General features: G+C 37.5%; 1 protein-coding gene across 1 annotated transcript; it reads left to right on the top strand.

Annotated features, from left to right (window-relative positions):
• The first annotated feature begins 11120 nt into the window (after positions 1–11120).
• On the top strand, positions 11121–16025 carry LOC110819812 (DNAJ heat shock family protein). The gene is made up of 2 exons (XM_088211207.1): positions 11121–11944; positions 15318–16025. Exons 1-2 carry the CDS (start codon positions 11310–11312, stop codon positions 15760–15762), a joined length of 1080 nt encoding a protein of 359 aa, XP_088067333.1. The 5' UTR covers positions 11121–11309; the 3' UTR covers positions 15763–16025.
• The last annotated feature ends 982 nt before the right edge of the window (positions 16026–17007 follow it).

The following is a 17007-nucleotide window of genomic DNA, read 5'->3' on the forward strand; positions in this document are numbered from 1 at the left end:
GTTCGTTATAAATTATGCTCTATTGGTCATTTTTGTTTTCTACCCACCTTTACTTCCGTGGCGGTGAAATAGTGTGATGTCTTTACTGGGCTGGTGTATCTCATTCCTTATTTAACCATTTCAGATCAGGAAGACATTGTTCCCGAGCCCATTCCGCAGGAAGACGGCGAAGGGGACGCCTAAAGACTCCATAGCTATATTTATAGTTTTTATCTCGAGTATCTCTTTTAGTTAGTTTTTTCTTTCATGTTTTGAGTACGTTTTGGTTATTGTGTAAGGGATATTAATCAAAAATTTTATTACGCTTCCGCATTTGACATTTTTAATACATATATTTCATTTAAATTTTCGGGGCCGTTACATATGGCCTCTCTCAGAGTGTGATTCTGCCATAGAACCTTAACAAAGGAAATTTTACAATTTCGGAGTAATCTGCTCTTTCGGTCCACAATGTCGACCGGTACTTCTTTATAGGACAGATCCTCATATAGTGAAAGAGGCTCGTGGGCTAAGACGTGAGAGGGGACCGGATTGTACTTACGCATCATGGACACATGAAATACATTATGGACCCTAGAAAGTTCTTGAGGTAGTGCTAGTTTGTAGGCGGCAATACCAATTCTGTCTAAAATTTCGAATGGTCCAATAAATCGAGGATTCAATTTCCCCCTCTTGTCAAACCTACTAATTCTCCTGAAAGGAGTGATCTTAAGGAATACCCGGTCGCCTTTTTCAAATTCCAGATCTCTCCTACGGGTGTCTGCATATCTCTTCTGCCTGCTCTGAGCCGTCTGAATGTTTTTTCTGATCTTAACTATTTTGGATGTAGTCTCCTCTATCATATCTGGGCCGAACAACTTTCTATCACCCATTTCCTCCCAACAAATCAGTGATTTGCATGAGTGCCCATATAACGCCTCATACAGAGCCATGTCAATACTTACTTGGTAACTGTTGTTGTAGGCGAACTCTATCAATGGTAGATGGTCATCCTAATGGCCCCCAAAATGAAGAACACAAGCTCGGAGCATATCCTCAAATGTGCGGATTATCCTTTTTTACTGTTCATCAGTCTGAAGGTGGAATGCAATACTAAGGGACAGTTTTGTTCTCATGGCTTGCTGAATGCTACATTAAAATCGAGAAGTGAACCTAGGGTCCCTGTTGGACACTACGGTCACTGGCACTCCCTGTAATATGACTACTTTCCGGATATATATTCTTGACAACTTATCCAAGGAATTGATCATTCTGATGGCCAAAAAGTGAGAAGACTTGGTAAGCCGCTCAACAATTACCCATATGACATCATGTTCTGAGCGTGCCTTAAGTAATTTTGTCACGAAGTCTATGGTGATATGTTCCCACTTCCACTATGGGATTAGTAATGGCTGAAGTAGCCCACCTAGGCGTTGATGCTCTGCCTTGACCTACTGACATACCAAATATTTAGAAACAAAGTCAGTTATATCTATTTTCATCTTGTTCCACCAAAATAGAGATCACATACTTTGGTACATCTTAGTACTTCCGGGATGCATGACAAACCTTGAGCTATGGGCCTCTATCATAATGTCCCTTTTAACTCACTGTCACTTGGAACACACACTCTGTCCTGGAATCTGAGCAACCCATCGGTGGAGACTCAAAATTTTGGATTAACTCTCTGTTTTGCATCTTTCTTGAGGGCTGCTAGGGTGGAGTCAGCAGACTGAGCTTCCTTTATTCTCTAGATTAACTCAGGCTGAATAGTCAGGTGGCCCAAACATGTGACTCTCTTTAGATCCTGAAGCTGTACCTGCTGTGCGGTCTTTATCTGCCTCCATTCTGAAACCATCAAATGAGCTAATGTACCTGCACTTTTCTTGCTGAGCGCGTCGGCTACCACGTTGCCCTTACTCGGTGATACAAGATGTCACAGTCATAGTCTTTGAGAAGTTCTATCCCCCTTCTCTGACGTATATTGAGATCCTTTTGAGTGAATATGTGTTTCAAACTCTTGTGATCGGTATAGATCTGAAATGTCTCTCTGTACAAATAATGGTGCCAAGTCTTCAAGGTGTGTATAATTGCGGTAAGCTTTAAATCATGCGTGGGATAGTTTTTCTCACAACTCTTCAACTGTCTGGACCCATAGGCTATTACCTTCCCATACTGTATTAAAATACAATCCAAACCTAGGTAAGAGACATTACTATAAACTGTATATCCACCGGATCCACTCAGCAAGGCCAACACAGATACAGTAATCAATCACTTCTTAGTTTTGAAAAACTTCTTTCATAATTCCTATCCTATTCAAACTTGACATTCTTCTTTGTGAGCCTAGTCAGATGAGCAGCTAGACTAGAAAACTCTTCAACGAATCTGCGATAATAACCTGTCATCCCTAGAAAGCTACGAATCTCCTTAACTGATGTTAATTTTTTTCATTCGAGCACTACTTTCACCTTTTCGAGGTTCACTGACACTCCATCTTTTGATATGATGTATTCCAGAAAGATAGTCTGCTAAAGGCAAAACCCACACTTACTCAACTTTGTATATAACTTTTTTCTAAGAACCTGCAAAATTTGAGTCAAATAATGAGCGTGTTCCTCTCTGTTTTTTGAATAAACTAATATGTCATCGATGAACACAATAAAAAACTAATCCAGGAATTGTCTGAAAATCTTGTTTATCAAGTCCATGAAGATGGCTGGAGCATTTGTTAGTTTAAATGGCAAGACCAGAAACTCATAGTATCCGTACCTGGTTTGAAAGGCTATCTTGGGGATGTCTTCGATCTTGATTTTTACCTGATGGTAATCTAAACGCATGTCTATTTTGGAGAAGAACTAGGCACCCTACAATTGATTAAAGAGCTCGTCAATCCTGGGGAGGGGATACTTGTTCTTAATCGTGACCCTATTTAGACCTCTGTAATCAATACATAACCTCAATGTCCCATCAGCCTTTCTTACAAATGTGATTCTGGCACCACAAGGGGACACACTATGTTGGATGAACCCATTGTCCTGTAGTTCAGTGATCTATTTCCTCAGTTCCTCCATCTCAACACGACTCATGCGGTAAGGAGCAACCAAAATAGGCTGGGTGCTTGGCTAAAAGTCTATGGTGAATTTGACTTCCTTGTCCACTGGCAGTCTAGGTAGTTTATCCGAAAACACATCTAAAAAGTCTCGGACTATCGAAATCTCTTGAATACAAATTTCTTTCTTGGGTTCGCCTAGTTAGAAAAAACAGCTGAGTTAAAATACTTGATAATAAGAAAATTTTCCATGAGGGAAATAAATGTTAAACGTTTCATTAATTTATAAATGACTCCTTATTAGGAGGCTTGAATGCAACCTTCTTACTAAAACGATCTACAGTGGCGTGATACGTCGCTAGCCAGTTCATTCTTAAGATTACATCAAAGTCCCTTGTGTCAATTTCTATTAGATCTACACTCAATTTTCTATCTGTTATATTTATGACACAGGCCCTGTATACAACTTTTTCCAGTAGTGTCATACTCTCAAGAGTAGACACGAGCAACACAGAATCAAGTGTTTCAGGCAGTACATTTAATTTTGATGCAAAAGCATGTGAAACAAATGAATGCGATGCACCAGTATCAATGAAAATATGAGCAAGATGGTTACAGATAGTGTACATACCATGTACCACGTCCGAATTGGCTTCTGTATCCTACTGTATGAGATTGTAAGTTTTGCCCTGAACAGGAGGTCTGACCTGATTTTGGTTCCTCGGGCACTCCCTCGCATAATGTTGGGTACTACCATATATACGGCAGGTGTTGTTGAGGCGATAGTAGGGTCGGTCCCCATGATCCTTGCCACAATGCTGACATATTTTGCCACATCCTGCTGCTGGAACCTGAGGGAGAGCCTGAGTCATCAGCCTAAGTCTCTTGTTTTGTTGAACAAGTGCAGTAGGTGCTAATCTGTAGTGTGGAACTGAGAGCTTGAAGTTCCCTACTGCTTAAGGGAAGGTGTGAAGGCTCCTCTCCGCTAGTTGTGCCTTGGCCAGAACAGCCGAATAAGTGTTGGGCTTGAGCACAAACAACTGTTGTCTGATCTTAGGATAGAGACCCCACTTGAACCTTCTAACCTTCCTGCCTTCGTCCATCATGCTCTAGGGAGAATATCAACCAAACTCTAGGAATTTACAAGTATATTCTGATGCAGTCATGTCCCCTTAGACCAAATGTCCAAACTCCATCTCTTTCAAATGTCGGAGATGCTCTGGGAGGTACTATGCATGAAAGGTCGTCAGGAACTGTTCATAAGTGACTGGAAAGGGCAGGGTGGCCTGCTTGAGTTGCCACCAGTGGTCTGCTTCTCCCACTAGCATGTAGGTAGCAAGAATGAGCTTCTATTCGGGGACCACCCCGAGGGTCTTGAAGGTCTTCTCTGTCTCAAATAACCTGAAATCGACCTCTTCAAAGGAGGATCCCCTGCAAAAATAGAATGATAGTCTTTTATACATTTCTATGTAGTATGGATGCATCATGAGAGGAGCTAAGTCCCGTGGATGAGGGACTGGGTTGGGCTGATGATGGACTGGATGGCCCTGTAGTGGTACTTGATGATACGGTGGAGGCACTGGATTATACTGTGGTGGTGTCAGGTGACGTGGTGGCTGGGGCACCGATCATACTGTGGTAGTACCGGGTGGTACTGTAGAGGAGCAGGGTCATATCAGGGTGGTTCGGAATCTTTCCGCTGCAGGGATGGCTCAACTTGTGGCAACGGGGGAGGGTTAAGTAGCTCCCTCCTTTCCTCTCAGGCCTGCTGGGCAGCAATAAGTCTTTCCACCATCTCAAATGACCAATCAACATCCTCTCTAAACGAACCCTCCCAGGCTGCTCAGCTTAGTAGGGGTTTTCCTCTCTTTATTTATCTATACCTGCATTTCATAAAGAAATGTTGAGTAACAATTCATTATTTTCGGTGTTTGTTAAGTGTTTTATGTAAGGAATGAGTCAGAAAAACGCGGCTCTGATAGCAACTGTAACGACCCCGGAAATATCCAAATGAAGTAAATGATAATTAAAGTGCGGAAACAAAATAAATGTTTAAGGTTTACGTTTCTTACACAATAACTTAAAGTATCAATTAGTGTTACGGAATTCACCCTTTTGAAGGAAATACAAAGAAATAAGGAAATGAACGAAAAATAAAGAAAATTAGCATTCTACTCGCAACCCTCTTGTAGATCAGGCTGTGGATCCTGGTCCCCTTAATCTGAAATGGTTAAATAAGAGATGAGCTACATTATCTCAGTAAGAATATCACATTATATCACCGACACAGAAATAAAGATTAGTAGAAATCATGAAAAAAACAAATGAAACTCTTATTTTAAGTAAATTCATTTATCATAAGTAAAATCATTCATTGTACCCTTACTGTAGCAAAATTTTCGAAACTGACCTATAGAGGCAATGACATAAACAATCTCATAATCTCATGTACAATTAACCAGAACAACAACTTTTATTTTTTATCTGCCTACTAGTATCCATTGGGGTTCATAGGAATGTCCCCACTGCGCATGAATCCTTATTTCACATTTTTCATTGACTGGTCATCCCCATATCTCATCCGGTATAAACGCCAAAAATACCATCCCTCAATACTCCGTCCGATACGATGGTGAAACGGGCCATACCCCATCCGGTATAAGTGCCGAAGTACTAATCGTCCATACCCCGTCCAGTATGAGGCAACGTTCACGATAGGGTTCCCTATGTACCCGATCAATCCACCATCTCCCAAGATATCTAGTAAGGCTACCATTCATTTACTCATTTAATCAAGCAATTTTCTATTTATGTTTAATTTTCTGTTTACGTTTAACTGTGAACCATGCAAAATAAGCAATACATGCATCAAGGGACACAAATGAATCATCATACCAATTCTAGTATGTTATCAGACATTCAAAACTGTAAAATCAATCAATCAATCAACTAAAATATGACAAATAACAATAAATAACCTGTAACGCCCAATAATTTCTTGATTTTTATTTTTATTATTATTATTAATTTTATTTAGTTTATTTTATAATTTTATTATTATAATTGATTTATTTAATTTAATTTAAATTTTTCTTAATAAAAATAAAAATAATAATAATGATAAAATGAGGTAAAAATATTATTTAGATTTAACTGAAATTGATTTTAGAAAAAAGGGGTGAAAATTAAGATTCTGGGAGTATTTTTGAAAAGAAAATCAGAAACCGGGGGTCAAAACGTAATTTTAAAAAATTGTGCCCCGTCAGCAGCCACGTCAACGGCCCAGTCAGCAGCCCTGGCCAACCAGGACTTGCCGCGTGGCAAGACCACGTCGACTCAGGAACGGGCCACGTGGGCGATCCGCGTGCGCGCGATCGGATGGCCCAGATGCGTCCCCGCGCGCACGGACGGCCCAGATGCACGCACACGGACGGCCCAGATTCAATCAAGTATGAACCGCCCAGATTTAATCAAAATGGACGGCTGTGATTAAAAGGCAAAAGGATATAAATAAAACCCCCACACCTGACCACAAAAACCCTAGCCGCCTGCCCTCACCAGAGAAGACGAACCAGACGCCGGAGGAGCCGGCCGCCGCCGCCCGCCACAGCACCGGGGAGTTTTCTGACCGCTGATCGAGGTCAATTTCATACCCTTAGCTCGTTTTTCAATGCTGAGTTCCCCTGTGGCCAAATCGGAGCCAAAATCCCGGCCAAACGGCCAGAAAATACGGCCGAAACCCAGCGGCGCTGCCGCGTCCCTCTTCGGTTTTTACCTCCGATGAGGCCCTTCTCGACCTCCGTTTGATACAATTTTTATATCAGCGTGATCACCATTCTTTTCTCTACAGGTTAATAGGAGCCAAATCACCAAAACACGAACCTCGCCAGAGAGCCGCCGCACCCGAGAGCACCGCCGCCGGTAAGCTTCAATTTTTCGTAATTTTTTGGCCCCCCGAGGGCCCTAGGGTTGTTTTATCACAGAGACCGATGCAAGTGTGGCGAAATTCGGCCGGAAATGACCGAAAACGGCCAATTCGAGGCGAATCGCCGCCGCTTGCCGGAGCACGGCGGAGCTGCCGTGCCGGAATTGCGATATTGGCCGAAAGGGGCCCTGAGTCTAATTTGGGATTTTTTGGGACACGTGCAGGTACCAGTAGTGCGTTTCAGTTCCCCGGGAAAAATTCAGGGAAAATTAAGGACAGCCTGCAGGCGCATTGTAGAGCCGTATTCGGACCCCGAAACAAGTAAGGACCCCTCACCCTATTTTCTATCACGGTATTAAAGTTCAATAAATGATAAAACAGTATTTCATGAATCAACAGATGTGTGAAATTGTTTAAGGTCGCTAATGGAGCCCGAGTCTGGTGTGTTTGTCGGTTAGCTGTTGTTTGACCTATTTTACGGTTTTAAATGCAGTATGAGGTCTGATGTTTTCATTTCATAGTTTCGTGTGCATATATTACTGTTTTATTGATTATGGGTTGAATGACTGAGAAACTGATGTTGTATGTTATCTTGTTTGGCATAAATTACTGGTTTGCTTGTTTGTGTGTGAATTAATGATGCTGACTGAGGAAAAGAGGAATGAAAGGTTATGTAAATTGATAATTGTATAATGTGGTCAGCCTGACTAGACATCCTGGGAGATGGTGGATGGACCGGGTCCGTATGAAACCCTACCGGGATTGTGGTCTCTCATATCGGACGGGATATGGAGACCTTATGTGTTTTGGCGCCCATACCGGACGGGGTATGGGGACGGCCCGTTTCACCCTCATACCGGACGGGGTATTGAGGTTTATAGTTTTGGCGCCCATACCGGACGGGGTATGCGGACGGCCCTGGAATATGATTACAAGTGTTAAGGGTTCACGGGTAGCGGGACCCCTATAGATCCCCATGGATACTAGTAGGCTGGTAAATGAGAAAAAATATGTTGTGTAATGATTGAATTGCAAAAAGCGTGATAAGTATTATGTTATAGAGCTCATATGATTTCATGATAATGATAATGTTATTGCTTTCGTATATTATTTTATGAATTTCACCGAAGTAAGTGGATAGTAAAGGATTTTATTATTGATAAAAGAATTTGTTGTAAATTATGCTCCATTGGTCTTTTTGTGTTTTCTACCCACCTTTACCTCCGTGACGGTGAGATAGTGTGATGTCTTTATTGGGCTGGTGTAGCTCATTCCTTATTTAATCATTTCATATCAGGAAGACATTGTTCCCGAGCTCGTTCCGCAGGAAGACGGCGAATGGGACACCTAAAGACTCCGTAGTTATATTTATAGCTTTTATTTTCGAGTTTCTCTTTTAGTTAGTTTGTTCTTTTATACTTTGAGCACGTTTTTGGTTTTGGTGTAAGGGATGTTAATCAAATTTTTATTTCGCTTCCGCATTTGACATTTTTAATACACATATTTTATTTTAAAAATTCTGGAGCCGTTACATAACCGGTTCAGGCTCTATTAGTAATTTTTAATTATCGATATTTTTAAATCACGCAAAATATCATATTATTTATAATTAAACTTCAATTCTATAACAGGAAATAAGGTAAAGGATTCTTACTCAATTTGGTTTCCGAAAAGTTAAGTTGTTCACTACGCCTACAATCGGTTCCCGGGTTCCCTGAATTTTTCTTTAGGAATTAAAACGCACTATAAGTACTTACAAATGTTCCAAACAACCCCAAAATTAGTCTTAGAGCCCACTTTGGCCAATTTCAGAATTCTGGCACGTCGGCTCCATTGTGTTTCGGCGATGGCGCCGCCACTCGGTGCGGCGGTCTGCCTCGGGTAGACTATTTTCGGCCAAATTTGGCCGATTCTGCATCAATCCCTGCGAGAAAATACGTTAAAGGTCTTGGTTGGCCCAAAAAACACAAAAAATCGAAACTCATCGGCGACGGAGCGCTCCGGTGTAGTGGCTCCTCCAACTTACGTTGCAATTGGGTGTTTTGCTCTGATCAACCTGTAGAGAAGGAAACGGCAGTCACAGCGGTAGAAAAATTACGTAAAATGGGAACTGGGAAGGGCCTCATCGGAAGTGTTTTATGAAATTCCTTGCGGTGGCGCCACCAGGCTTTGCCTACGTTTTCTGGCCAATCAGCTGGTTCTTTTGCTCCGATTTGGCCATGGATGTGTTTAAAATTGAATTCTGAGCAAATAAAATTTTTTTTACCTCTTTTGGCAGTCGGAAAGGGCTTTGGCGCAGCGGCGAGTGACGGTGGTCTCCTTCCCAGCAGCGGGGTCTTCTTCTCCGACGAGGGGGTCTGGCAGCTAGGATTAGGGTTTGGTGCAAGTGGGGGTTATTTATATCCATTTGCATTTAATCTGGATCGTCCATCGCGTTTGATATGGACCGTCCAATCATGATTAAATAGGGAGTGAATCTGGACCGTTCATCGCGATCTAATTTGGGTCATTCATCGCTATCCAATGTTGATCGTTTGATCGCGTTTAAATATGATCGTCCGATCACGTTGGGGAAGGAACACATCCGGGTCGTCCGTGTGCGCAGGAACGGATATGGGCCATTCGATCGCGGGAATGCAGATCGCCTAGGTGGCCTCCTGTGTGGTACCGTATCAGCGTCTGCTGCCATATGGCGTCTCTTGATTCATCGGACTTGTTGACTGGGCATCCGACGTGGCAAAACTTCTTTAAACTGTATTTTAACTCACAGTTTTTGATTTTTCTTTCAAAAATACTATAAGAACCCAAATTTTCACTTATTTTCCCTGAAATTATTTTCAATTTCATCATCCATCAAATTTATTTCATTTTTACTCCAACATAAAATTAAAAAAATTAAAAAGTTACATTTATATAAATTTAATTTACATTAAATTCAAACTTGGGCATTACAAAATCCGAAAAATATGAATTACAAGATGGTAATTGAAGATAATATTTACATAGACTTAAAGATCAACCAATACCTTATAAAAATCATCCAAAATTTACTTTAACCAAGAAATTTGAATGATTACATCCTTTTGCCTTTTGTAACATGAAAATTTAATGAAACCATTAATGAATAAATATGCACACTTTCCAACATATAGTATTATTTTTTAGTGTAAGCACATTAGACTTTAACTCTCTATTTGGGTCATGGTAAATGGTAGAATCTTAATGTATGGCATTTTACGGGTGTGAGAAAATCGCGTTTGTTTCAACTTCCAATAGTAACAAATGGTATCTGGCTGGCAAATTTTGGGATGAATTTTTAAACCACCAAATTAGTGGTATTTGATGGGCATTCTATTTGTTTTCCATTATACCTCCATCTAATTTAATTAATTATATATATGTCCTGACAATTAAAAATTTATTAAATTAATGTAATAATTATTTATTTTATTAAATATAAAATTTTAATTTAATTATGAATAATAATTATTTATTTAAATACAAATATAATTATATTAATAAATAATTTTTTTTCCTTATATACTTCTTATATACCATTTATTATTACATATAATATGTATAGGTAAATTAGTAATTTAGTAAAAAAAAACAATCATACCATCTTATCATCTAAATAAAAATATATCATTAATATACCATCATCTAAATGTAAAAAAAAATTATCATTACAATCATGTGTTATTGTCATGTTATTACTGTCATTAATATACATTAATTAACAATCACTGAAATTTATCTAAATAAAGTTTAAGTTAGAAATTGTTGTTGTTAAATGGGTTCTCACAATTTAAAGAAAATCATTCTAGTTTAGTGTAATAGAAAAGAATCATCTTTTCTTGGTTGCATTGTAAATCTTGAATTTACTTTTTAACAATATTTAATAATGTTTTCACAACTATACTTAAAATAAGATTAATAAATATTTAGTAATTATTATCAAAGTTACTAAATAATTACTTTTACTTTATAGTTTGTATTTATTTCATATAAAAATTAATTTAAAAAATATTAAAAGAGAGAGAGAGAGAGACAGAGAGAAATAATGTATCAAAGTTGTTAACCGCACGTTTAGGGGTCCAGATGAATGACACGTGTCCCCACCACTAATCATCTCATATCCGTCAGACCTCCCTCCTTTTCCGTTTTTTTACTTTCTCTCGAACCAAGCACCAAAATAAACTAATCTCTCTCTCTCTCTTTCCCCTTCTCTCCGGCCGCCGCCATAGCTATCGTCACCATTCACACGCAAACACTCTGCACAAAAACACGACACATCTCTCATACGCACACCAAAAAAAAGAGGGAGAAGGGGACGGAGGGAGAGAGAGAGAAATGGGCGTGGATTACTATAACATACTCAAGGTGAACAGAAACGCGAGCGACGACGATCTGAAAAAAGCGTATAAGAGGCTTGCAATGATATGGCACCCCGATAAAAACCCCTCCGGAAAGCGCCCGGAAGCGGAGGCTAAGTTTAAGCAGATCTCAGAAGCTTACGACGTCCTCAGCGACCCCCAGAAGCGCCAGATCTACGATCTCTACGGTGAGGAAGCTTTGAAATCCGGCCAGTTTCCGCCCCCCGCCGCCCCATCCCCTTCTCGTGGTCCCCATTTCTACAATCACCCTCACCATAGGCAGCCTCATCCCAATCCCTCGTCATTCCGATTTAACCCCAGGGACGCCGAGGATATCTACGCCGAGATGTTCGGATCCGAGACATCTGCGAGTAGTAGTAATGGTGGCGCTGCGGGTGCAGCTGGGAGAGGGAATAGGACTTTTAGGAACGGGTATTTTAGGAGTAATAGCAATTATACTTTTAATGCTAATAGTCACAATTATAACAATAATGGTGGGGAGGTGAGGAAGGCTGCAGCTCTAGAGAATGTACTGCCTTGTAGCTTGGAGGAGCTGTATAGAGGTGTCAAGAAGAAGATGCGGATTTCCAGGAACGTTTATGATGCTTCTGGGTACGTCTCCTTTCTCTCTATGTTTTTTACACACACTTGTTCTTGTGATTTTTTTCTTGGGTTAATGACATGGGTTTTATTTTCTGTTGCATAAAGAAATTTAGGGATGACACAATTTTTTAATAAGTGAAGAATGGTCAAAATTTGACAAGAATACGATTTTTATGTTTTATTCTGCTGCATTTTTCGTTCTAATGATTGGTGATGAGATTATGGTGTTGAGAAATATTTCACGGGTTGCAGGAAAACAATTTTTATATTGACAGGTAGGGGGTTTAGGCGGGTTGTAGATTGTACAGTGAATTTTGAAAGCGTTTTTAATAAAAAATTGTTGATGTTTGGTAAAAATAACTGTAAAAAGTCTTATCATTTTGAAAAGATAGAAAAGTTTTTTGTTTGGTAAAACTGACTTTTGAAATTTTAAGTATGAATTTTTAATAAAACCCAAAACTATTTTTCTAAAATTTGCATTTGTAGCTTTTGGTTTTAAACCTATCAAAGGTAGATTTTGGTTTTGGGTGTTGGTAAACGCATTTTACTTTCAACCCATTTTACACAGCTTTATTGCCGTACCTAACGTAGGAAATTGGAGCTTGGTAAAGTACAGCAATATATTTGCATCTGAATTTTGGTTGGACCTTATTAAACCCAAAGCTTTGTATATTACCATTTGAGAAAAAACAAAATGGAAGATTTATCAGCTAGATATCTTGTAGGCTTGACATAGTTGATCATGGATGGGCAAAAGTATTTTTCTTGACAAACTTGAAGAGCTTGAAGCTTAGGCTGAGCGATTGATGCTGCTTCATTAAAAAAGAGATTTGTTTGACTACTTCTATCGTACTATTTGTATGTAGCCAAGGAGAATTAAAAAAGTAATAATCTCAAGTGGTTTTACAACTTACACCCTTCCTAAAGATTGATTTCCTTTCCGCAGAATATTAGTCTAGTATTAAGAAGACTAAAAAAATGGGGACTTTATTAGCATCATTGTCTCAGCAAGATTAATGGCATATATTGATGTGTCAAACAGTTTTACTAAAAGTTGTTAGACTTGTGATTGGAAATGTCTTGATCAGTAATCAGAACCTTAAACCATATTCATCTTACTTCTCCGTAGAAAAAAAGGCAATTTTCTATAACAATTTTCAAGCAAAACCCCTTCCCTGATTAAGATTTTGGCATTTTTTAGCGGCAAGATGGCGAGCCCCTCGATTTATTAAATGGAAAATTTTAAAAACAAAACGTAGCAGAGTTCTTGGATGACATGAGATGGTTTAATAAGTTAAAGTCTAGTTCTTTGATGACTTTTTCTCCACTGCTGCTAAAAGTATTTTCTACAATGATTGTCAAGCGAACCTTCACTGGTTCAAATGAGACAGTAAGCCCCTGGATTTATTAACCAGGAAATAGACAGTAAGCCCCTGGATTCCTAGATTGAACATGGAGACCACTTTCAATCTTTGCACCATTACAGCTAATCTGGCTAAGTGACCTCCATGAAACAACTTCAACCATTTGATAATCCCAAAGCAAACAAGGCCCAAAAACCACTGAATATTTGTAAGCCTCAAACAATAGTAAGACAGACTATAGTTTGGTGCTTTAGCTTATTAAATTGTCATATGCCATCCAAGAACTTATTGGGGAAATCATTCAAAAAATCACTCATTCTACATTGGTTGTCTTACATAACTGCAGCTTCATGCTTGCTTCACTATTGCTGTAAAATTGGATTCCCTGCAGTTATCTTGCCTGCATAATTTACTTGAGTTTTTTTGAGTCTTGCTGTTTATATGAACAATATCCAGGGAAACGCTTGGACTTTCATTGGTGCAACTGAGTGTTTCATAGATGAATGTGAATTATCACATCTTTTTAAGGTGATAATGAATTTGGCAATTAAGTGCTCCTCAGTTTTCAGGATAGGACATTATACATTATCTAGAGATATTGGCATGGGAAAAAAGTGAAAGTATTTGTGAGGGACTATGAGTAAATTAGAAAAATAGAAAAATAACATGTAACGGTAAAAAGGGCAAGTTTATATGAGGATAGTTTTGTTTTTTTTTTTTAATCATAATAAATTAGGAGAGAAAGATCCGGGATCATCATATCCGACGGTTACAAATTTCTACTTTATATCCTATATTTAAGCATGTACTCAAGGAATAGAGTATGGAAAATTACTAAAATTTGAATATAATCTTTCTTTTACTTCTCACCGATTCTCAGTTTCTCTCTCTCTCTCTCTCAGCTTTCTTCCTTTTTCTTCTTATTTCCTTCAGATCTGAATTATGTATCGGGTTCGTGACATTATTTTGTATATAGTTGAAAATAGGGCAATCATATCAGGGTGAAGACTGCCTAACGGGGAAGGCGAAACTCGGCTTAATTATGTAGAATAAGAAGGTTCTGTAATGGAAGTATTTCAAGATCTAGATATATTTATACAATTATAATCTGTTATATATTATTAAGAATATTTAGCTTATTAGTTACTATTAATTATAATCTTATTATTATTATTGTTATACGTTTATTATTTCTTATTTAGTAGTAATCTTATTTTGTTATTCTTTTTGTAATTAGGTATCCTAGAAATTATGTTAATTAATCACCACATAGTGCATGGGGGTGATTCTTCATTTTTAAGAAGACTTGCTAAGATCCTCCCATTGATTGAAGCTATTTTAAAACCCAGTAGTTATGATTGTTTTCTCAATCCATGTGACTGCAGAGGGGAATCTCTCTACGTCTCTCTCTCTCTACATATCTTCTCTAAACCTTATTCACTGTGCTACATTAGGAAATTTGTGTCTGGGAAAAGATTCTTGTGTAATTTTGGTCTTAGATGTCGATCCAGATGCAAACTTTCTGTTGTTGCCTTTATCTCGATAAAGCCCTGCTGTTTGTTACTGGATAAATTTTTGTTATAATGTTTATTATGTGTATAGTCGTCTCTGATATCTTTTCATTATAGTATGTCATCTGATCAAACCTTTTAAAACCATAAATAGATCCAAACAGGGCCATATCATATTCACGAACATCAGTACAAATAGGATAGGTTCTCAGGGAAAATTATATATTAAAATAACTTTTTCTTATTCAATCAGATGTTTTCTGTTCCTCAATCACCTCGTGTGATAGGTAAAAAGTCCAGGACCAACATATGATTATATGTCCAGAACAGAAAACATCTGATTGAATAAGAAAAAAGTTATTTTAATATATAATTTTCCCTGAGAACCTATCCTATTTGTATTGATGTTCGTGAATATGATATGGCCCTGTTTGGATGGTTTTTAAAGGTTTGATTGGCGGTGTTATCATCTGTATAAATTTCTCTCTTCTGTGCTTCCATTTGCAGTAAGTTAAGGACACTGGAGGAGATTCTGACAATTGAGATAAAACCTGGGTGGAAGAAAGGCACAAAGATCACATTCCCTGAGAAGGGTAACGAGGAGCCTGGTGTCATTCCAGCGGATGTCATTTTTGTGGTGGATGAGAAACCGCATGCTATTTATAAGAGGGAGGGTAATGATTTGGTAGTCCACCAGGAGATAACACTGCTGGAGGCCCTTACTGGTAAGACTCTTGACCTGACAACACTTGATGGAAGGAGTCTGATGATCCCACTTACTGACATTGTCAAACCTGGTGCTGAGATAGTAGTTCCAAATGAAGGAATGCCAATTTCAAAAGAACCTGGGAGGAAGGGTAATCTGAGAATAAAGATGGATGTTAGATACCCATCAAGGCTTACTCATGAACAAAAGTTGGATCTAAAAAGAGTTCTTGGAGGAGTTCCATGATGATCAACAACAGCTTTTTTATCCTATTATAGTGCAGTTGCTGGTGGATGTAAATAGCATATATGCAATTATAGACTGTGAATGGTAGGAACTTTTGGGGTTGAATGGGGAAGTCTCAATGATAAAATTAAACATTGTGATTGTTGGATGGGGGCTCTGCTATTAACTGGAAGTGATTGGTAGGTAGATTTTACCCAAGCTTTCTTTGCTTGTAATTTTTTGTTCATGATATTTATGCAGCAGCAAAATTAGAATGATGGTAATTGGATTTGAGTTTTTCTTAAAGAAATTAATTGATTATGTTATTATTCTTAAAATTGTAACTTACCTGACTAATCTGGAGCAGGAAGTGTATGAATTCTTTTTATTTGAAATGGGTAATTTAAGAATTAAATTATTTTTTATATATTAGATGTCATATGGATCAAGTAATAATATCATGCATCAAATGTAGTAACATATGATAAATGTATTAATAAAATTAACAAAACCTAACATAAAAGAGATCAATTTGTACAATTTCTAAAACTACAAGAACCCAAAAAAGTAAAAGAACAATACCGATTATTTACGATATTAATAAGAAACTAATAAAAATATATTAGTGCGTACAATTTTTAAAAATATAAAAATTAAAAAAGACGAAAAAGAAAGACGAACGAAATGAAATGAAATGAAATGAAACGAAATAATACAAAGTATCGAAATTATTTAACTTAGTGAAAATTATTTATAGTCCTTAGGCTAATCAATAGAAAATATCAAAGAGTCTGTTTCAACTATTTTCGTATTTAAATTATTTCTTAATCTTACGTTGTACTAAAAAATAATTTACAAATTTCAAACTTTTTAAAATTATGTATTTGTTTCTCTATCAATGATTTTTTTTTTTTTTTTCTAAAACAGAAGAGCATATATACTTGTTTTATCCTGTTTTGAGCAAATATTTGCAACTTTATTCCTTCAAATATATATATATATATATATATATGAGAAACTTTTATCTTTACTTTTCACTTTTATGACAATTAATAATTTGAAGAATTAATAATGTTTAGTTGTGTTGGTAAAAATAAAACTTAATTAAATATAGAAATTAAAAAAAAATAAATAAATTAGAAAGGCTTAATAATTATGATATTATTTATAATAAAATATACAAAAAACAATACTTAAAATTTCATTGTTTTATATAGTTTAATTTTATTTTGAAAAAATCTTAGAAAATAAATCAAATACAATCAA

The sequence above is a fragment of the Carica papaya genome, chromosome 9 (genome assembly GCF_054855325.1).
Source record: "Carica papaya isolate Zhongbai chromosome 9, ASM5485532v1, whole genome shotgun sequence".
NCBI classification, from domain to species: Eukaryota; Viridiplantae; Streptophyta; class Magnoliopsida; order Brassicales; family Caricaceae; genus Carica; species Carica papaya.

Bases quoted from the DNA above. Each gene is read 5' to 3' on its own strand.
- LOC110819812 (XM_088211207.1), top strand. From the start codon at position 11,310: ATGGGCGTGGATTACTATAACATACTCAAGGTGAACAGAAACGCGAGC. The intron at 11,945-15,317 runs GTACGTCTCCTT...TTCCATTTGCAG, and splicing joins AACGTTTATGATGCTTCTGG to TAAGTTAAGGACACTGGAGG.